The following is a 22,855-nucleotide window of genomic DNA, read 5'->3' as shown; positions in this document are numbered from 1 at the left end:
TTTTCGATAACTGGATAAAATAATAATAATAATAATAAATAATAATAATAATGATTTTTATTTATATCCCACCCTCCCCAGCCAAAGCCGGGCTGAGAGCGACTAACAACAATAAAAGTAACACAGTTTACATAAAATCAAAATCAATTAATTGAAATGCATTCTAAAGTCAATTCATTCTAAAATCAATTCAAAATCAAATTAAAGGCAACCATTGGGCTAGAGTTCTATGCAATATGCATTATGTTTTGCAGTGTACAGGGAAAAAGATAAGATCCAGGTGTGTCTGTGTAATAATAAATAATAATAATAAATTTTATTTATATCCCGCCCTCCCCAGCCGAAGCCGGGCTCAGGGCGGCTAACAATAATCAAATAATCAAACAATCAAATAATCACACATTCAAAATATTCATTATAAAAATTAATTAAAATCAAATTAATGGCAACCAATTAAGCAATATTCTATGCAGGTTGCCAGAGGAGGGAGTCAGGCTGCGCCCTGACCAAAGGCCTGGTGGAACAACTCTGTCTTGCAGGCCCTGCGGAAAGATGTCAGGTCCCGCAGGGCCCTAGTCTCTTGTGACAGAGCGTTCCACCAGATTGGAGCCGCAGCCGAGAAGGCCCTGGCTCTAGTTGAGGCCAGCCTAACCTCTCTGAGGCCTGGGACCTTGAGGATGTTATTATTTGCAGACCGTAGGTTTCTCTGTGGGGCATACCAGGAGAGGCGGTCCCGTAGGTACGAGGGTCCTAGGCCGTATAGGGCTTTAAAGGTTAAAACCAGCACCTTAAACCTGATCCTGTACTCCACCGGGAGCCAGTGCAGCTGGTATAGTACTGGGTGAATGTGATCTCGCAGTGAAGACCCCATAAGGAGTCTCGCCGCGGCATTCTGCACCCGCTGGAGTTTCTGGGTCAGTCTCAAGGGCAGCCCCACGTAGAGCGAGTTACAATAATCCAGTCTGGAGGTGACCGTCGCATGGATCACAGTGTAAACTTTAAGTCACCAGATGAGAACAAGTGGGATAAAATAGATAAAATTAACGAATTTTATCTAATAAAGAGAATAAAGAGAATAAAGGAATCTTACTTTTTGCAAATTAAATACTTCCCCTTTTCTTTCAATCACTTGGATTGCAGATAAAAATTGCTCTCTGGAAAAAGAGTTAAAACTACTTGAAGAGAATCTGAGCAAACAAGAGAATCCTCTCACTTTGGAGAAAATGAAACTTGCTATTTCTGAATTGGAAAACCAACGAGATTCTCTCCAGCAGCTTCTGAAGCACAAAGAAAACACCATTGAAGAGCTCACTGTAAAACTGGAGGATCTGGAAGCTTTGCAGAAAGTTCTTACAGAGTGTGAAGAACTTAAAAAAGAGGTTGAGGTTCTTTCCCAGTGGAAAAAAGAAAGTGGGCAACTCATAAATGAACTAGTTTTAGAAAAAGAAGATTTGATGAGCAAGATTTGCAGCCTGGAAAGGGCCTTAATGACCGAACAACTTAAAAGTAACGAGAGAGTAAAAGCTTTAGAAGGTACGAATGAAAACCTTTGTGTGGAGATTAGAAATCTCAAAGCCATGGTGGAAGACAAAACAGCAGAGCTAGAAGCAGAAAGAAAAGCCCACAATGACCTTCAGGATAAAACAGCAGCATCTGAGGAAAAACACAGGAAAGAGAGAGAGAACAATTCGCTGAAATTATCTGAGTTCACCAAACAAGTGGATGTTCTACAGAAAACACTGGAGACGGTAGCAGATGAAATGTTGGAAAAGGACAGATGTATGGCCTCTTTGGAAACATCCTTAGCTTCCCACGTGCAGTTAAAATCCAGCCTCCAGAAACAATGTGAGGAGCTGGTCCAAGCCAGAGATGAGACAGAAAGAAAACTGGCTGCAGCAGAGCAAAGGCATAAAGACTTTGTTAGGGAGAAGGAAAAGCGCATAAGTGAGTTGGAAGCAGCTGTTTCCGAAAAGCAGGACTTGGCCACTAGGACTTTACAGGCTCTCGAGGAGAAAAGCAAGACATTGCAAGCACTGATCGCAGAATCAGATAGGCAGCAAGCAGAGATTCTGGATTTAAGAAGCAGTAACTCTTTCCTTGAGGATACAGTGCAGCAGCTGAAAGTTACGCCTCAAACAGTTAGCCACAAGGAACCAGATGCGTTGGCACCAATATCCTTAAATAAAAAGCTAATTGAAGGAGTTAGTGATGAAAATCTCAGCCTTAAGATTGATGTCAGTGCCCTAGAGCAAAGAAATTTAGACTTAATGCAGACAAACTTCCATCCGTCCAGAAGCCAGAAGGAGAGGGAGGAAAGCCTCTTGGAGCTGTCAGAAAGACATAGAGAGAAAAGCTTGTTGCTGTCTAAAGCCGAAGAAGAATCAAAAAGGAAATGTGGATCAGTGGAAGCAGAGAATAAGAACTTAGAATGTGCTTTAAAGGAGCAAGCATGCCATTCTGAAGTGGAGAAAGCCACATTTGAAGAGCGGGAGAAGCAGCTCATGAACAAAAATGAGGAGCTGAAGTGTCAGGTCATGTCCTTGGAGAAGAAAAATAACGCTTTGCTTCAGCAGCTTGAAAAAATGCAGGCAGTATCTGAAGAACCTGAGATTCTAGGACAGGAAAGGGCAGCACTTAATAAAATGCAGCGTCATAACGATGTGTTGCTGCAAGAGAACGAGGAACTTGTCAAGGAACTGAAAATAAGGGACGAACGTGCAGCTGGTGGCTTTCCTGTGGAGAAGACTTCGCTGGGACAGCTGAGAGGATCTGCGGAAGAAAAGGAGGAGGAACTGAATAAATATCAGGTTCAGCTAGAGCTGCTTCAGATGGACCTTGAGGATAGAGAGGCCTCAGTAGAGAACTATGCTGATCAAGTAAAGCAGCTGGAGAGTGCTCTGAGAACTATGGAAATAAAACTGGAAGAAAACGAAATGGAGAGAGAGAGGCTGAACCACGAACTGCAAGCTCTTAAAGATGTGGAAAATCCGTATTTTGAGCTTACAGAAGGGGAAAGGAACGACCAATCAGCAACCCATTTCAATGCTGTTTCCAAGGACAACTTTAGCGGACAGATAGATGCCAAGTGTTCGTCAGTTCCTCATGATCTGACGCCCAGCCAAAGTGATTATGTCCGATTAGTAGCCTCCCTATACATGACAATGAGCAAGCTCAATGAGTTGGAGAAAATGTTCGAACACCTGCAGATTGAAAAGTCAACATTAGCATCACAGCTGAAAGACTCTCAATTGAAATGCATCACAGGCGCAATGGCAGAGGAGCTCATCGGCAGAATTAATAATGTAGCAGAAGAGAGCGCTGCTTTTTCTGGTGGTTTAATAGATCACAGTAAAATAGCAGCACAATCTGATATTGAGCGAGTGCCCTTAATAGCTCTGGAATGTTGTGGTGGATTTGACTGCAAAGGTTTGAAGCCTTCCAGCAAAGAAATTAAAATGCACTTTGACGGGGTCAAGGAAAAAATCTTCTCTTTGAAAAATGAATATAGCAGCTTGCAAGAGCAGCACTTGGGTATGGCCGCCAAAATATCAGAGCTGCAAAGCTATGTTGACATGCTCAAGGAAGAAAATGCTGCACTATCAACCAGCCTCGACCAAGTCACTAATTCTTCCTTCACAACACAGGTAACCCCTCTTCTAATGAATGAAGAATTTCATTCGGATGGAAAGTTCCCCATGAGATTTCCTTCTTGCAGCAAAATCTCCTTGTGTACAAGTCCAACTCTTATGGAATCTGATATCGACTCTGATCAGTACAGACCATCAAATGAAATAAGTGACCTAAGTAGTAACAAACAAGCTGATCTAGAAAGTACCCCTGAGGAACACGGCCACTTTCTTTCAGAAGGGAATGACAGTGACCCACTGGCCTGTATCATGAAGAAGGGGCGTGCCATGCCTGAAAGACATCATTTAAAAAAGAGAGTTGAACTCCTCCTACGTGAGGCTTATGAGAAGTCCTTCAGGATGCTTGAAGACTCATTTGAGTCGCATAAAAATCTTGAAGATGAAGAGATCCAAAAGATCCAAGAGCTGCTCCTTTCTGTAAGGAAGGAAGTTGATGGTCTCCAAAAGCAAAATATATCGGAAAGCAAACAGTGGCAACAAAAACTTAATGATGTGGTCTTGCAGGTGGCATCTAAATTGCCAGCCGAGAAGAAACATCCTGACCTGTTGCCTCAGGAACTGGAGGAACCACTGCAAGACCTTGATTTAGGTTCTCAGTCTCTGCTTTGTGTTGACACCGAACACGTAAGTGTGCCTCATTTCTTATCATGCAGTTTTGCATGTATGTCCAATAGATTACCCATGTGTACTGTTTTGGGAGGGAAGGGAGGAAGTCTCTTCAGACTGGGAGCAAAGGCTGTTCAAAAAGCACGGTGGCTAACTTCAGATGTTTTGTTGGACTTCAGCTCCCATCATCCCTGACCCTTGGCCATATTGGCTGGGGCTGATGGGAGTTGTAGTTTAACAACATCTGTAGGGCACCATGTTAACTATCCCTGTTTTAAAACTTATTTCTTTCACACATGCACCCAATTTGAAACTATTTTGATAACTTTGAAATGTTGTAGTTCTTATGCTAAGGAATAGTGTGAATCAAGGTACATAAAGATTTGGTTTTGTATCTAAATTCTGAAAGAAGAGCTCATCAACTTACTCATTTTTAAAGCCTCAATTTATGGCCATTATTGCCAGTTAAATTCTGTCCCTCCCTGGCTCCAGCCAAGAGATATGCTCAGAGGGAAAAAGAGTATGCAAAAAAGCAATCCTGTTGAGAATGCCAAGGTTGCTAAATATTAGTTTTTCAGTTCCAGGTTCTTTCACATATTAAATCTAGCAACAACAGCTATGTGTGATTATAACTACAGAGGGCCAATTTATGCATTAGGGAATGACATCAGTAGGTGAGAAGAGCCTTGGTGAAATGTTACATAACAGACGAGGTGTCTTCAAGCCTTTGCCTGAAAACGTAGCCAGTGGGGCCCACATGCAAGTCCTGCCCCCAATGTCATCATGTGCTCTGCCCCCACCTGCCCAAGTTCCCCAGCCTTCCCTGTGTTGTGAGTAGAGCTCTCCACACAATCGGAGGACCCTGCAGAAAACAATTTTCCCAGGTGATCAACAGGAGGGCCCATATTAGAATATTAAGTGTGTTCTTTATCTACCAAAACATTACATATCAGTTCCCATTTTATTCGGCAGAGAGGTCATTGGCATTGTTTTTGAAGATGTGTTTATTTATTTATTTTGCTACCCTGGACTCCTTTGGGGAGGAAGTATCACAGTTAAATGTAATAAATAAAAGAATAAATATATAAATTTGATTAAAGTGACTTATTAATTAAAATGACTCTCTTTTTTCCATCTACGTCTAGCAAGTCCAGATTCCCGCTAAGCAAGCAATTGATCCCTTGGGTCAACTGGAACTGTATGGCATGTCTAGTGAAAGGACAACGTTTGAAGTTGAAAATAGTAAAATATCAGCAAGGGCAGGTGAAGCAAATAGAACAGAAGATGAAGAATCTATTTGCCAAGCAATCGGCATGAAATTTAGAGAAAGAGACCTTCTGGACTTAGACACAGAATCCAGAAATGCAACAGATATATCCATAAGTTCTCCAAACTATCCTCGCGAGTTCTCGTTTCTTCCTTCTCAAAACATTGATGCGATGCCTGTGAACACCTTGGAAAGCCAAAGGGCCCCTGAAAAGCCTCTGCTAGAAGTAGAGCAGACATGTAATAAAATCTCCAAGTCCTTCCCTGACGTGGAGGAAAGCAGTAAAAGAATTGATATTCTACTAATGGAGATCCAAAACCTAAAGTCAGGCCTGGATTCAAAGGACAAAGAGCTGGCTGCAGAGAGAAGTGCTTGTGCAGAGTTGGACAAAACAGTTGTAGCACTCGAAAAAGAAAAAGGAGACTTAAATGAGTCACTTAAGTCTGTTACTTTTGATAACCAGCAGTTGTCTTATAGTCTTATGGCTCTTGGAATAGAACTTGAGAAGGTAAAATATGATATGGAAATGTACAAGGGAAGACTGTCCAATACAACAGAGACTCTGGAAGATTTGGAAATGGACAAGGCCGACTGGACTGAGAGGCTTCTCGAAACTGAAAATGAGCTGAGGAGGATAAAATCTGAGAAAGCAAATATTGAAAACCATGCCTTATCCATGGAGACAGACATTGAGGAGCTTCAGTTAAAGAACGAGCACTTGGAAAAAGAAAACGAAAATAAACTGAAAAGCATTTTTGGCCTTCAAGAGCAGCTTCATATACTCGTCACTGAGAGAAACCAATTTAGTCAAGATCTGAGTGCTTTGTTGAAGGATAAAGAAGAATCGGATCAAATGTGCCAGAAAATGCAAGAGACTATCAAAGAACTTGAGTCAAGTAAAGGGGATTCTGCTGAATTTATCAGGATATTGGAAGCCGAAGCTAATACTCAGGCAAAATTGCTTCAGGCCGCGAAGGCCGATACTCATCGGTTATCAACAGAAAAGGACAGACTTCTGCTGCAGTTACAGAATCTGGATCAGGTTATGAGGGCTCTTGTGTTAGAAAAAGAGGCAGCGCAAAGCCAAATAGAGCATCTGAATGAGGAAAAAGAAGTGAGCCTTAGGGAATATGAATCTTTACAGAGCAAGTTAAGTATCTCTGAAATGGAATATGCCAAGATATCAAAGTCTCTGGAAGGGTCACTAATAGAAAAGGGTGAACTTGCAACTAGGCTGAACTCAGCACAGGAAGAGTTGTCTCAGCTGCGACGGGGCATCGAGAAACTCAAAATAAAAATAGAATCCGACGAAAAGAAAAGGTGTCACCTTGCGGGAAAACTGAAAGAAAGTGAACGGAAAGCTGACTCCCTCGCAGACAGAATTGAGAATCTTGAAAGAGAATTGCAGATGTCGGAGGACAATTTGGAAGATGCAATTCTTCGGGCAGAGACGGCTAAAGCAGAGACGGAAACAGCCACAGAGGAGATAGAAATGATGCGTGCGACTTTGCAAAGCTTGGAATGTGAGGTGAATGCCTTAAAGTTAGAAAAAGGATCTCTAGAGAGAGAGCTGAAAGAAAATCAGGATAAAGTATCTGAATTAGAAGGTCTTAATTCCATGCTTGTGAAGCAGCTAGAAGAAAGGGAGAAGGAGAAGGTGCAAATTAGAGATGAATTTGAAAACGCGCTGATGTCGATGGAATCCCAGCTGAAACTGGCCCGTGAAGAAGTTAAACTTTCTCATTGCGAAGAAGAGAATTTCAGGACAAAAGAACAGGATCTGATGGATGAAGTTGCTAGTGTCAAAGAAGAGAATGGACGGTTGGCTCATCATCTACAGGAAGCCAAAAGCAAACATTCTGAAATGGAGCATTTACTAGAGGTCTTCGCCCAGCAATTCCAAGACCTCATACAAAAGCTGGATGACAGCGATCCTGTTCTGGAGCAGTTGCCAAAAAATGAAACTCTGCAGTCTAGTCTTGAGGCTACAGAGGCGGAGTTGGAAGCTGCAACTTCTGAAAAACCTGCCTTCCTTGAAAAGGTACAGCATATTGTTGACATCATGGGTAGAATATCTTGTAGGTTAATAGGTTCCTTCTGAAATTAAAGGCTGATTTGGGTTGCTGTTGTTGTTTATATTGGGGGAGTTTTCTAAAATTTGCATGTAGAGATTAAATACATTTTGCCTGGCGCCAAATAACAAAGTAACATTGAGTGACTGCAGATGTGGTTCCCAAAATCAAAATCCACTTTATCTGAAGAAGACAAGCTGATATTTAAGTTTATAGTTCTATTGCAATCATAACTGTAATGTATGTTATCTGTAAGTATAACATGATATATGTGGAGCAGGCATAGGCAAACTCGGCCTTCCAGATGTTTTTGGCTTACAACTCCCATGATCCCTAGCTAACAGGACGAGTGGTCAGGGATGATGGGAATTGTAGTCCCAAAAACATCTGGAGGGCCGAGTTTGCCTATGCCTGATGTAGAGCATAATCTTATGGATGTTTCCTCAGAAATAGTACAGTGTTCAGTGGGAGTTACTCCTAGATAAGTGTGCATAGGATAGTAGCCCATGTCTATTACTGTGCTACTTACAGCATACATAGTAAAGAGTTGCTGTGATATGCAACATAGCAGCCGTGTTTGCACGTTACGGTAAACCGTAGTAATGCTTTACTGCGAACACGCAGAAATCTTCCCTTTTACCCATCTCATCTAGATGGCAGGAAGAACAAACCATAATCCCTGGCTTAGTGTTATGTCCGAACTAGGGAGTGTGGTTTGTTTTATTCCGACCAAACCAAGGTTTGCTCAAACACGCTGCAGTTGGAAAGCCAAGAAGAAACCTTGGTTTAGTGTCTGGATTAACATCTCCCTGGCCACATGGGAGGATTGCATTGGGAGCCTTCTGCATGCTTGAAGTGAACCATTAACAGCATGTGCAAACTGGACTCTGCTTTTGGATCTCTAGCATAGACAGCTAGGGCCTGTCTGGTGCAAACCGAAGGACATCAGTAGACGTTTGTTTCGTTTTATGGAATTCATCAGATGCTCTAGTTAACAGGTCCTGTTAGGAAATAGCATAGTTGCCCCAACAGTGTGGGTGTTATGGAAGGAAAGGAGAACTTCCATGCACTTTACTTTGAACTAATGAGAAGTCCTATTTTGCATTTGGCTGGGTGATTATTACTTCTGCAGCAATAATTGCATGAATGTTTACCAGTTTATTTTTACTTTGTTTTGCAGGCAAATAGCCACCAGAAAATAGTGCAACTCAAGACAGAATTTGATTCTTTCCATCATAGATTTCAGCACTGGCTGAAAGCCTACACAGAACTAAAGCAGGAGAAAACGGTGATGGTGAAGCAGATTCATGAACTTGAGATTCAACTGAAGAAGATGGATCCAGGTATGTAGTGCAGGCGTGGGGAGCCTTTTCCATCCTGCAGTCAGGCCTCCTCCCTCAACCCCGCCTTGGGCCGCTTTGACATGTGTGTGAGGCTGCGCACCTATTAATCACCTATCACTACGATGTCAGGTGACAACCTCAAAGAGGCTTGGCTGTCAAGGCTGATCAGCTGATAGATCCTGTCAGCAAGCCCCACTTGCCAAGGAACAGTCACTTTAAGCTCCTTTGCAGCCGTGTCTTTACTTGCCCCAGATCTGATGTCATGTTTGAGGGGCAGCTGGTCGTGGTTTTGGGGGGAAAGCCTCATGGGCCAAATTAGGACCTCTACTGGGTCTAATTTGGCTTGTGGGCTGGAGATTCCTCATGCCTTTGTGTGTATGTGTGCAAAAATGCAACAACAGTTCCCTCATCAGTAGCCCCGGCTGACATTAGAATGCAAAAAAGTATTGCTGTTCGTTCTAACCCTGAAAAAAGGTCATGCTGGGATTCTGGTTGTGCCATGGTCACCATCAACCCACTATCTAGCTTAATCATCCTGGTGTGCACTGAGCTTTTATCTACAGCCTTCTGCACAGATGCCTTTTTTATCCCATTCTGGGCCAGCTCCTGCCACCATACTTGTTATTTCATCCACTGGCAACAGGAGAGAGGAGGTCCCCACCTCTCATTTTTCATATGAAGCTTCTGGCAATTTCATAGTAGTTTGGTAGTTGCTAAAATATTTTAACTCATCATTTGGTACAGATGGCCCACAGCATGCATGGCCCACAAATTACATCTTTTAAAATACAAATTAAAGCAATTATAGCATTCTCTGAAAAACCACATTGGAAACCGTCAGAGAAACTAGAGACAGGAAATGAAATAGATAACCCAGTAGGTGGGAGTTTCACAACATTGGTGCCACTGCAGAAAAGGCCATGCTCCAGGAGGACTGAGGAAGATATTTAGGTCTTAAGATGAACTACATATCTAAAGGAGTCGATTGTGTTTGGTGTTCACTGCGGCTGAAATGCTCTTTACAATATTTTCAGGTAAAGTATATTGAAAGTCTCTGTTGCTAATCCTTCATTTATTAATGACTGTTCTTGCATTGCATAGGTTCTGATAGGAATGCCACTGCAGAAGAGATAAGGTTGGAGCTGGAAGAACTGAAGGAACTGGTTGAAGAGAAAACTGCAGAAGCAGATCAAAACCTGGATAAGTACTGTACCCTGATAATTGATTATGATAAATTAGAGGAAGAAAACGAGATGCTAAAGACACAAGTCTCTCTTCTGAACACTCAGCTCAAACAGTCATCAGACTCTTCCAGTTCCCCTCTACAAAGTCCAGGAAGCCAAACTAAAATCACTAATGGGCTGCTTGTGGAAAAGGCCTTGTCTGAAGATATTACTAAGATTACTGTGAGGAGGCAAAGGTGTCATGAAAACAGAAGTAATGGTGAAAGTGCTACATCTCCTTTTCCAGAGGCTGCCTCAAAACAAACTAAAAGAAGAACCACATTTCAACAGCACAGCCCAAAAGTGCCCCTAGAAAATGCAGAATTTGAGTCAGATGGTTCCACAGAGGTGGAAGGCAAAGGTAATCACTTTCACAACAGTATTGATGTTTGTTTAATAACATTCCTGTTACAGCTTGATACAGAGGGACAATAGAGGTAACTGAATCTATCCCCCTATGTTTGCCCTTTACCATTTTGTATTCTCAATATGACCAGTGGAATAAAATTTAAGGCTGCCATTACAAGGCATAAGGGTGTAAAATTCTGCATGTAAAGTGATCATCTTCTTCTTTGGCAATCACTCATAGCCGAGTAATACTGTCTTCCATGAACACGGTCTTAACAGTGAGTCTGTAAGTGACTGTGGAAGCCAATTCTGGATCCACGCGTCCTTCCACAGTAGGGACATAGGTTTCCGGATGGAAGTGGATCATGGTGAGGGTTTGCCAAGCATGCCTTCCTCTTAGCACGTTTTCCCCTTTCAACCTGAATCCAAGTGTCTTCAAAGCCCATGACAGCTTTGGTAAAGGCTGTTCTCCAATTGGAGCGCTTGCAGGCTCTTGCGTTGACCACCAGCATTACGTTTTCCATTTTTAAGTTCGGAATGGAGTAGTTGCTTTGGAAGATGTTGATCAGGCATCTGAACAACATGACCAGTCCAACAAAGTTGATGTTGAAGAATAATCGCTTCGACACTGGCGAGCTTTGCTTCTCCCAGTACACTGGCATTAGTTCACCTGTCTTCCCAAGTGATGTGTAGAATTTTTCAGAGAAACAGTTGATGGAATCTTTCGAGGAGTTGGAGATGGCGTTTATAAAGTGACGAGAGAGTCGTCTAACACTATTGCCAAACCTTTACAACCGCAGAAGTATAATATACCCAAACATACGGTTGCCTGCAAACTGCTTTTCCCTGCGATCTCTGTAAAGGGAGATGTTCACGTGGAAGGGTTTTCTCCAATCGACATTCTCAGAAAAGGCTCAGCTGGATTTAGGATTATTGCCAACAATAGGTGTGGGGGCAGCAAGATACAGTGGGTGCATTCTGGTGAGGGCAAGAGAGGCCTTTGTGGCCATTGGAGCTGCAGCTTGCAAACCACTTAACCGCTGATGAAATCGCTAAGCTTGGGACTACTCAAGAACGCAAGTCTGTGGGCTCATTCCATGAATGCTTGACTCCTTAATAGCCTTGGGGCCAGTGGCCTCACATTATGCAGATACTAACTAGCAAAAGGAAACCATTATCTTTCAAGCTGAAAGCACCCACCTGGGAGACTGCAGAGACACTTTATCTGTAGTACTTGAAATGAAAATAAGTATATGTTCCTGTTGTTAGGATTTATGTCAGGGAAGGGCTGTGGATCAATGGTAGATCAGCCGCTTAGCATGCAGTAGATCCAGGTTCAGTCCTTGGCGTTTCCAGGTAGATCTAGGAGCATCTCCTGTGTGAACTCTTGAAGATCCACTGACATAGCTAGGTGGACCAATGGTCTGACTGTAGAAGGGAACTTCCTATATGGCTCAGTTGGTTAGAGCATGGTGCTGATAATGCCAAGACTGCAGGTTTGATCCCCGTAGGGAACAGCTGCATATTCCTGCATTGCAGGGGGTTGGACTAGATTATCCTCAGGGTCCCATCCAGCTCTACAGTTCTATGATTCTATGATAATCCTAATTGACAAACAACACACCTCTGTAAAACCTTGCATAGTCTTCAGATGCTGCAGGGCCGGAATGCACACTGTACAGCAACAAACTACCATTGATATTATTTATTTCTTCTTTTGGGTATCTTACTCATCCTTCAGCACGTTGCAACAATATAAAAACGCAAGATTAAAATCAATTTATACAATTTACAGTCAGAAGAATAAGGTAGTATATGGGGCCTAACTTGTTTAGGGATTTAAACACTACAGTGGTACCTCGGGTTAAGAACTTAATTTGTTCTGGAGGTCCGTTCTTAACCTGAAACTGTTCTTGACCTGAAGCACCACTTTAGCTAATGGGGCGTCCCGCTGCCGCCGCGCCGCCGGAGCACGATTTCTGTTCTCATCCTGAAGCAAAGTTCTTAACCCGAGGTACTATTTCTGGGTTAGCGGAGTCTGTAACCTGAAGCGTCTGTAACCCGAGATACCACTGTAATATGAGCACCTTGAATTGGACCCAAAAAGCGAGCTGGCAACCGTTTTTAAACAGTTGGTTGTTGTTTTCCTTTTTATTTCTTTTTTGTTTTTATTCCTGTCATAGTTTTTAAAATGTAACAAAGAATGATCACCACGCACTTTCCTCCCTCAGGATCTTCTGATGTTCCTCCAGGAAATGGCAGCTCTTGCATTTCCCACGGGTTAATTCCCAGAGCGAGTCCCTGTCTTGTCCTTCCAAGCTTGAGATCACCACCGTTTACTGATCACTCCCAAACAACTGAGAGCGACTGCTTCCTTGAAAACCAAAAAGCAACACCAGAGGGCAGCAAACTACAAAAGGTAACTTGCGCGTATTATTAAACATGAGTTTGAATGTACCAAAGCACAAGAAATTCAGATTGTGAATGTATCTGAGCAAGTGGTTATGGGAGTGTCACGTTCTACTTATACAAGTTGTCAGCATATCAGCGTGAAGACAGGGAAAGTGAATATAGGAGGAAGTGACCATAAATTAGCAGCAGAGATCTTGCATGGCTCCTCCCCACACCCCCAATTGTAAAATCTGAAGAGAACCTTGTTGCGTAGATTTGGCTTACAAATCATGAAGCCTGTATGTAATCATGGTACATGTTCAAGAACTTAAAAGGGATGTTTGTGTATTTTTGTGTCTTCAAAACACTTAATTGAGTACCTACCTGGAGTGAGTGCTAAATACATAGGTGTATAGTTACAGGTGGGGAGCTGTGTTGGTCTGCCATAGTAAAAAATAAATTTAAAAAAATCGTTCCAGTAGCACCTTAGAGACCAACTAAGTTTGTTACAGTGGTACCTCGTGTTAAAAACGTTTCAGGTTACAGACCCAGAAATAGTACCTCGGGTTAAGAACTTTGCTTCAGGATAAGACAGAAATTGCGCGGCAGCGGGAGGCCCCATTAGCTAAAGTGGTACCTCAGGTTAAGAACAGTTTCAGGTTAAGAACGGGCCTCCAAAACAAATTAAGTTCTTAACCCGAGGTACCACTGTATTAGTATGAGCTTTTGTGTGCATGCACACTTCTTCAGATACCTGGTGAGGTTGATGGACTTCATTTCATGCTGCTCAAGGTGATGCCTTCCATAGTTCTAGTTACAGGTAGGTAGCCCTGTTGGTCTGCCGTAATCGAAACAAAATAAAAAAATTCCTTCCAGTAGCACCTTAGAGACCAACTAAGTTTGTTATTGGTATGATTTTGTGTGCATGCACACTTCTTCAGATACCTGGTGTATAGGTGTATAGTTAAGGTCTAGTTTTCTTGTTCTGAAAGCTTTGGGTCTGACTATTAAATTTACCTAGAAAACTTATAGAATAACACAGAAAAGAGGCCTGCTGAATCTTGCCAAAGGCCCATCCTTGGCCAATTGGTTACCTATGAGAAGCCTGCAAGCAGGGCATGAGCATAATAGCACTGTCCTGACTTGCAGTTCTCAGCTACTGATTGACAGGTACACTGCCTCTAACACTGGAGATAGTACACAGCCATCATGCCTAGTGGTTCTGATAGTCTTATCCCCCATGAACCGAATCTTACCGTCTATGCAAAACCCTGCCCCTGTCCCATTTCTTGCTGGATTTCTATACCTGTGGTTCCTGGCATTGGATACCCAAACCAGCTGCTTGGAGCTGTGTATGGAATTTCCAGCACTGGGCATTTGTGCATGCAGTACCCAAAGTGGTGGCTGGTGTTCTCAGTTCTGGTCCCTTTTTGCATGGTGCGGAGTGGAATTGAAGAGCTAAAGCTGGCCTCACCCCTTCCGCTTTAGGAATGGGAGTGTTGCATTCATGTCCTCTAGTTATCTCAGAAGTGGAGATTTACTGCTCTCAAAGCTTTCACACCAACTTGGCCTGGGCCTACTGCTGTTTGTAGATCTCTCCGAATCAAGGCTGTTGGTCACTGTACTGCTTCCAGACTTTGAATCTCCCTTCCTAGAGAATTTAGACTAGCTCCCTCCTTGTTATCTCTCTGCCATTGGCCTTTTTATTCCATCAGGCCTTTGGAAACTGCCTTTTTAAGGCAAGGGCAAGTATTGCCATGCTTTTCTTGTTGTTACAATCAGTATTTTTAATTGATTTCTTTATATTGTTTTCATTCCATTAGTGCTTAATTAATCATTAATTGCTAACTTTTCTATGTTTTTTGCTTTTTCTGTTTTGCCTGCTTTTTTGTATTTTTATCTGTAAGCCATCTTCAGTCTCAGTCTGAGAAAAAGGTGGAGAATAAATACATATAACAATAATAATAGTTTAACCTAATAATAATATATAATATAATATAATATAATATAATATAATAATATAATTAATACAATATGGGACGCGAGTGGCGCTGTGGGTTAAACCACAGAGCCTAGGACTTGCCGATCAGAAGGTTGGCGGTTTGAATCCCCGTGACGGAGTGAGCTCCCGTTGCTCAGTCCCTGCTCCTGCCAACCTAGCAGTTCGAAAGCACATCAAAGTACAAGTAGATAAATAGGTACCACTCTGGCGGGAAGGTAAACGGCGTTTCCATGCGCTGCTCTGGTTTGCCAGAAGCGGCTTAGCCATGCTGGCCACATGACCCGTAAGCTGTACGCCGGCTCCCTTGGCCAATAAAGCAAGATGAGCACCGCAACCCCAGAGTCGGCCACGACTGGACCTAACAGTCAGGGTCCCTTTACCTTTACCTAATATAATATAACCACATAAACAAAACACAGAATCCTTCGCTAATTTCATCATACATCTAGAAAATTAGGATGCCAAATTCTAAAACCAGCAGTTAAATGTTGCACTTCATTCTACAAGTTGTTGTTGGCATCTGTCTCAAGAGAATCACAGCGTCTGCTGTGGCTGTAAAGACCGGCAACTTGCAACTGCTGCCTCCCACATTCTACATTCTGACAAAGGTCTTGTTTGAAACATCTCTGCTCATGTGATCTAGTGCCTCAGTGCTGAAATAATAACAATAACAAGTCCCTCTTCTCCTTCTCCATCAAAAAGTGGACTTTGAGCAGGGCCCAGCCAGCTGACCATAAGAGGCAATGATGAGGCTTACACGGGAGCAGGGCAAGGGTTCAGTAGGCCAATCCAACTGACTTTTGAAAAACATGGCCTTCAGCTCCGCTACTAGACTCAGAAATGCGAAAAGTAGTCCTCGCCATTGGAATCAATAAACATCTTCCTTGCATGGATTGATACACGTATACTTTTTCTGTGTGTTCCCAGATAAATGATGTGCGGCTGCAAGAAATCCTAGCTGCTGGTTCGCCCTTGGGCTTTGCTCCCAGGTCTCCCCTTTCAGCTTGCAACCAGTCAGCCCAAGCAGTTGATGGAAGACCTGCTAGGACCCCCAGTGCAATTGAAATGAAAAGCCCTCAAAGTACTGAAGAAAACGAGCTGGACAAAGCCTGCCATGTGCAGTAAATCTGGATTCTGGACTTGAAATGGTGAGAGCAAAGGGTTGTTTAGGAACTGAAAATCCTGAAATAAGATATCATTTGGCTGATTGACATCCGATGCTCTTTTAAATGTGTTGCGGGAGGAGGAGATTACTGGGTTGTTTTTGTTCTTATCTTTATTATATATTTTGCATTTTTTATATTGCAATTTTACGTTGTGAACCGCCCTGAGATCTATGGATGAAGGGCAATATACACATTTAATGAATAATAATTTTGTCCATTTAGTTTTTTCATCCACCTCCCCCCTCCCAAAATGTAATAAAAACCTAAACAAACTATTGCTTTTGTGTAACTTCTTTCCTGATACTTTTAGAAACTCAAAAGCTTATACCGTTTTTGCGAAATTTTGGTTTGTCCCGATAAAGGTATTGCTCTTTTGGAGATTTTCTCTTCTTATGAACCAACACAGTTTGTGCGCGACTTAGAAAATAGTTGTCTCGAAAAGGAAAAGGGGGAAGCAAACTACAAGGAAATGGTTGTGTACAATAGGTCTGCTCTGACATCATTTGAAGTAAACCTTTTTGGAACAGTAATTTTCAAATAGGAACACACTGCCTCAAGGACACTCATGCTCCCATCAAGGTTACAAAGTACCTGAGGGATACAGATTAAAGACTTTAGGGAACAGAAATAGCCTGCTACCTGTACAATCCAGCTAAATGGATACCACCCCCTCACCTCTGCTTTTTTGCTCTCTTTTTTTTTTGAAACCAACTTTTCCTGGAATCGGTGCTTCATTTAATAGTGGCGGCACATAGCTTTCCAATGCTTTAAATCTGTCAGTGGCTGGGTTTGCACAATTAACCATAGTTTATAAGCCAACTTAGGGACACGGGTGGCGCTGTGGGTTAAACCACAGAGCCTAGGACTTGCCGATCAGAAGGTTGGCGGTTCAAATCCCCACAACTGGGTGAGCTCCCGTTGCTCGGTCCCTGCTCCTGCCAACCTAGCAGTTCGAAAGCACGTCAAAGTGCAAGTAGATAAATAGGTACCACTCCGGCGGGAAGGTAAATAGCGTTTCCGTGCGCTGCTCTGGTTCGCCAGAAGCGGCTTAGTCATGCTGGCCACATGACTCAGAAGCTGTACGCCGGCTCCCTCGGCCAATAAAGCGAGATGAGCACCGCAACCCCAGAGTCGGCCATGACTGCACCTAATGGCACCCTTTACCTATAAGCCAACTGTGAATCCAGCATGGCTTGGTGGTAGTTAATAACCCATGGTTAAGCTGCTGTGCTGGGTGGGTTTGGAGGATGAAAACCATGGTTTAATAAACCATGGTATGGTAGGGTTTGTTGAATTTTTCAAAAATGGGTGTCAAAGTGTTTGACATGACTTGGTAATTCTAAAGATATTTTGGCTAAATTAATATAATTCAGTTTTGCCCTCTAAAATGGTATGCCCTAATGCAGGGGTCAGCAACCTTTTTCAGCCATGGGCCGGTCCACTGTCCCTCAGACCATGTGGTGGGCCGGACTATATTTTTGCGGGGGGGGGGAATGAACGAATTCCTATGCCCCACAAATAACCCAGAGATGCATTTTAAATAAAAGGATACATTCTACTCATGTAAAAACACCAGGCAGGCCCCACAAATAACCCAGAGATGCATTTTAAATAAAAGGATACAGTCTACTCATGTAAAAATACGGTGATTCCCGGACCGTCCGTGGGCTGGATTGAGAAGGCATTTGGACCACATCCAGCCCACAGGCCTTAGGTTGCCTACCCCTGCCCTATCAGTACAGTGTTGCATGTGAACCAGGCCTGTTTCTCCCAAATCAATGCAGACAAGCATAAAAAAACCTGGTAAACTCTAGGGTTGCCATTAGTCCAGAATTTCCCAGACATAGCTCTCGTGAACAGCTTTTGGCGAATTTTTTGAGAGGGAGAATTTGGCAAAAAAGCTCAACAACCTGTGTCTGGATTTTCACTTTTTGAAATATGGCAACTCTAAGGTACACAGTTCTGCCTACCTAGGAGTTCACTTTGGTTTTTCAAACAGCTCCCACACCAAGCACACACACTGATCCTCCAGTTCATTCTAGAAATCCAGCCCAGTTCATTTTAACCCTTGGAAAGCCAGTGCACCAAGCTCACACCTCTCTCCCTCTCTGCATTTTCTCTTTCAAAAGCAGGAGCCAAGGAGGAACAGCAGGCATTGCCCACAGCCAGAGGTGCTTTATTCATTTGGGGTGGGGGGTGGGAGCCTCTTAGCAGGCATTTTGAGCTGTTCCCTCCCTTGTCCAGAAACAGGAGGAGCAGCTTGGAGCGGCAAAAGACTCTGCAAGAAGTAGGAAACCCCATCATAGAATTGTAGAGTTGGAGGGGGTTCTGAGGGTCATCTAGTCCAACCCCCTACTATGCAGGAATCTCAACTAAAGCATCCATGGCAGATGGCTATCCAACTTTCTGTTCAAAAAACCTCATAGGACGAAGAGTGTGCCATTTCTTGTGGGAATCTGTTCCACTGTAGGAACAGTGCTTGGTGTCAGAAAGTTCTTCCTGATGTGTCATCAGAATCTCCTTTCTTGGTTTGTTTTGGTTTTTTAATCCTGTGAACCACCCTGAGACCTGCGGGTATAGGGCACTATATGAAATTAATTAATAATAGCCATTGGTTGGGGGGGGGGGGAGGGAGAGAAAAACTAATGGAGCTTGCGTGCCTCAGCCAATGTTAATATTCAGCCCTGCAAGCTTGGAATTGCCATTCAAAATACAAGAGTTGGGAAGACTGGAAGAAATTTAAAGACTATCTACAGAAACATTGTAAAATTAAGGAATGCTAGAAGGATGCTGGAATGAAGTTATGTGGCTTTAGCAGTAATGCTATAAAGGGTTAAGTAATAATGGATTGTTAACAGGTCAGAATGTAAAGTTACAATATATTAAGATAGATTGGTAAGATAAAAACAAGGATGGAAAGGATTTGCTGAAATAACCAATTGAACTAGAATACAAAAAAGGGAGGTGTGAGAAGGTCAAGGAAACAAGTAAATGAAAGATAAGACATGGAAAGATGAATTTGTTTTTAATTGTTTTTATTTTTTCTTTCTGTATTTTGTATTTTCTGATTCTCTCTTTCTTTTCTTTCTTTTTGTAATTTTTTGAAACTTTAATAAACATTATTAAAAAAAATAAAATACAAGTGTTGGACCCTCTGTCCATATTGTACATAAAAGTTAAGAGGGCTACACTGTGTTATACAAACTAAAGTGTTTATTTAGCCTGCTGCCTGACTAGCAATTTGGCCTTACAAGATGCTGCATAGTCTACCCATATTGGACCGGTTCTTGGGACATTTTTGTATGTGGGGCTGGCACGTTTCTCTCCAATGAAAGGCATAGGGCAACAGTGACATCTGCTGGCATATTTTGAACTTTAAAAGCCCTATACAGTGGTACCTCGGGTTAAGAACTTAATTCGTTCTGGAGGTCCGTTCTTAACCTGAAACTGTTCTTAACCTGAGGTACCACTTTAGCTAATGGGGCCTCCCACTGCTGCTGTGCCGCCACCGTGCAATTTCTGTTCTCATCCTGAAGCAAAGTTCTTAACCCGAGGTACTACTTCTGGGTTAGCGGAGTCTGTAACCTGAAGCGTCTGTAACCTGAGGTATCACTGTACCAGGTTAGCGGAGTTTGTAACCTGAAGCGTTTGTAATCTTAGGCATTTGTAACACGTACCACTGTACAATGGTTACTACTTACGGGTTGATGTGCCTGCTGCTAGTGATATTTCCACAAGGAGGAAGACACAGGACACCCCCATTTCATGGGTTGTGCACTTGTTCCTCCCCATGCATTTCACACTCATTGTTTATTAACATATTAACATAAAAATAGAAAGTTGCTGTGGCAACTTCTGAGGCACATTCGAAAACAAGCATGTACTTCTGGGTTTTCTCTGTACGAAAACCAAAACATTCATCTTCCAAGACCCTCAAAAAACAAGGTACCACTGTATCATTATGTGGAAATTGTTTAATTGTGTTGTGTGCTTTTTGATGTTTTATTCATTATGACTACTTTTGTTATGTTAGTAATTATGCAATTTTTTTTAATGTTGCAAGCTGCCTTGAGTATGGTTTGAACTATGGAAAGGTGGCATACTGTCGGAGTCATAAAGCCAGAGGCAGAGGTTTGTAAATGCTGCAGGGTACCTCTTGACCTCGTGACCAGCACTCTGAGCTTTACAATGTATTGGAATGTAATGACCCTATATGGCGATGGGGTGCAATAAAAGCTTGGCCGGATGTAGGTAAGATGAGATTGGCAAATGGCCATGCGGCTGGACAGAACAAAGGAGAATAAATCGGAGAAGGGCAGACAGAGGGGCTGCTCTCTCATATCATGGAAATATTACTGGCTTTCTGCATCTTTATTTTACCCTAAAGAAGTGCCACTTGTGATGGCTGGCGCCAACAAGTGGTGCCCTCTCTGAGGCTCAATTAAAAGAAGAGGAAAACTTAAAAGAAAGGAGGCTGGCTAAAGGAAGCAGTGTGAGACTGACTTCAGACTTCAAAGAGAACCGAGAGAAGCAACTTAAAGGAAACAGTCTGAAACAGACTAAGAGGATTTTAAAAGACACTGTGAGAGGACTTTCGATCCAAGCAGTGGATATCATCGGCTCACCACGTCCGGCAAGGATTTCAAAGCGCTTATACATCTTTAAAAAAAGATCCCGGTGAGTCTATCCCTTATATATTGATTTTAGAAATATGGGCAGTTCCCTGTCATTTCCGCAACAGAAATTTTTAAAGGACTTAAAATTTCTCCTCTCCTCCAACAAATTGGAAGTCCCTGATGGCGATTTGATACAGCTCATTCAAGCCATCGATGAGCACTGCCCCTGGCTTGCTGCAAATGGGACATGGGAACTAAAACAATGGGATAAGATTGGAGCACATATTCATGGGCACCCCAGTTTCAGTGTTCGAATTTTAAATGCTTGGTGTAAGATTCGTTATGCTATGGGCTCTTTATCACCAAAAAATATCTCCATGGCTGCATTGCCAAAACAACCTTCAACTTCTTTAATTCAGCATGCTGTTCTGCCATGTGTTCCAGCACTTGCTTTGCCAGCAGCCCCAGACCTCAAGCCTCCAGACTACAGTTCCTCACCAGAGGACCCAATCCTGCAAAAATACAGTGGTCTGGCTGGAAATGACTCTGCTCTTTCAGCAGCAGAATCAGCTACCCCTTTTCAACGTGCAGTACTTGCCTGCTCCTTATCTCAGGATACCATGGCATTCCCTGTTATTGTGCCCCCTGCTGGTGCTCCAGCAGGAACTCAAGCCCAGCACCAACCTTTTGATTTTAAAATCTTGAAAGAGCTGCAGCAGTCAGTAAAAGTCAAGGAACAAATACAGCAAATGGGAACTTTACAACCTGGCATGGCAAATCCAAATATGCTCCCACGAGAATATCAGTTGGCAGTGATTGATTTAAAGGACTGTTTCTTCTCTATCCCACTGGATCCAGCAGACAGGGAAAAGTTTGCTTTTACATTGCCAGTATATAACAATTCGCAGCCCACCCAGCGATATCAGTGGGTTGTTCTGCCACAAGGCATGCGGAACTCCCCTACACTTTGTCAACATTTTGTGGATGAAGCATTGAAACCTTTCCGCATGCGCCACCTAGAGGACAAGCCTTTGTGGGTTCCAGCTCGATGCGTGCAGCCATGGCGAGTCCCTTCAATTGCGGAAGTGCCTTCCCCACCATCTGCCTTGCCATCCTTTGCTGCACCGTTATACAAAGAAGAGGAGCAGACGACACAGTCCAGTTGAAACCACCATATTTCACCTTATCAGCTGGCAAGCCGCAGTCGTCAGAATCCTACTCTGGCTGGCAGCATCCACGGCTCAGCCACTCTCGAACTATAAGAACTGTGTTGTTGAATAAGACTTTTAGGGGAGAAAATTATCATTAGATATGGAGGGATAATATTTTTGTGCAAGATATGATTAAGTTTACCAGTTTATTGCATGCTTCTAAATGTTGGGTGTGTATGCCTGCCCCCATTTGTTTTCAAATTAAAGAGGGGAAAGAATCATGGGGAATATATCCAAACTGTCAATATACATTGAAATTCATGTTTAATAGCTCTTGTTCTCTTACAGGAACATACAGTGACCAATCTCAGTGCTGTAGGAGTGACACAAGTGCATGGCTATAAATTAGAAAGGAAGCCTACCATGCAGCTTGGAATCAGAATTCTTATATTCTTGGCTTCCGGATGGAAGTTGGCTTCAACATTTATTAATTTTAGTGATCATTATAGTAGTTATTTGCGTTATTTTGTGTTGATGTATTCAACGTATTCCTTCTTTAATCTCTATATGTACTGCATGGTTCTCCAGTCCGCGGCCCGCTTCCGGTTTCACAAGAGTCGCTTATCGCACTCGATATAACCATATTGGAACGGACATTTATGATTCTGATTAATAAAATAAAGAAAGAGGGCATGTGGGAGTCATAAAGCCAGAGGCAGAGGTTTGTAAATGCTGCAGGGTACCTCTTGACCTCGTGACCAGCACTCTGAGCTTTACAATGTATTGGAATGTAATGACCCTATATGGCGATGGGGTGCAATAAAAGCTTGGCCGGATGTAGGTAAGATGAGATTGGCAAACGGCCATGCGGCTGGACAGAACAAAGGAGAATAAATCGGAGAAGGGCAGACAGAGGGGCTGCTCTCTCATATCATGGAAATATTACTGGCTTTCTGTGTCTTCATTTTACCCTAAAGAAGTGCCACTTGTGATGGCTGGCTCCAACAGCATACAATTGAAATC

General features: G+C 42.8%; 1 protein-coding gene across 2 annotated transcripts in view; it reads left to right on the top strand.

Annotated features, from left to right (window-relative positions):
• The window catches only part of CENPF (centromere protein F), a 34,157-nt gene extending 17,817 nt beyond the window's left edge, over positions 1-16,340 (top strand). For both annotated transcript variants that reach the window (XM_083734053.1, XM_083734052.1), the window contains exons 12-17: positions 1,141-4,271; positions 5,399-7,561; positions 8,773-8,935; positions 10,037-10,519; positions 12,738-12,925; positions 15,827-16,340. In XM_083734053.1, the coding sequence (XP_083590179.1) occupies positions 1,141-4,271; positions 5,399-7,561; positions 8,773-8,935; positions 10,037-10,519; positions 12,738-12,925; positions 15,827-16,024 (6,326 nt within the window). In that variant the 3' untranslated portion in view covers positions 16,025-16,340. The remainder of the gene's footprint in view (positions 1-1,140; positions 4,272-5,398; positions 7,562-8,772; positions 8,936-10,036; positions 10,520-12,737; positions 12,926-15,826) is intronic.
• The last annotated feature ends 6,515 nt before the right edge of the window (positions 16,341-22,855 follow it).

This window comes from Podarcis gaigeae (assembly GCF_964106915.1).
Source record: "Podarcis gaigeae genome assembly, chromosome: 3".
In the NCBI taxonomy this organism is placed as follows: Eukaryota; Metazoa; Chordata; class Lepidosauria; order Squamata; family Lacertidae; genus Podarcis; species Podarcis gaigeae.
Note: the sequence above shows the minus strand (reverse complement) of the source record. Positions and strands in the feature narration are given on the sequence as shown.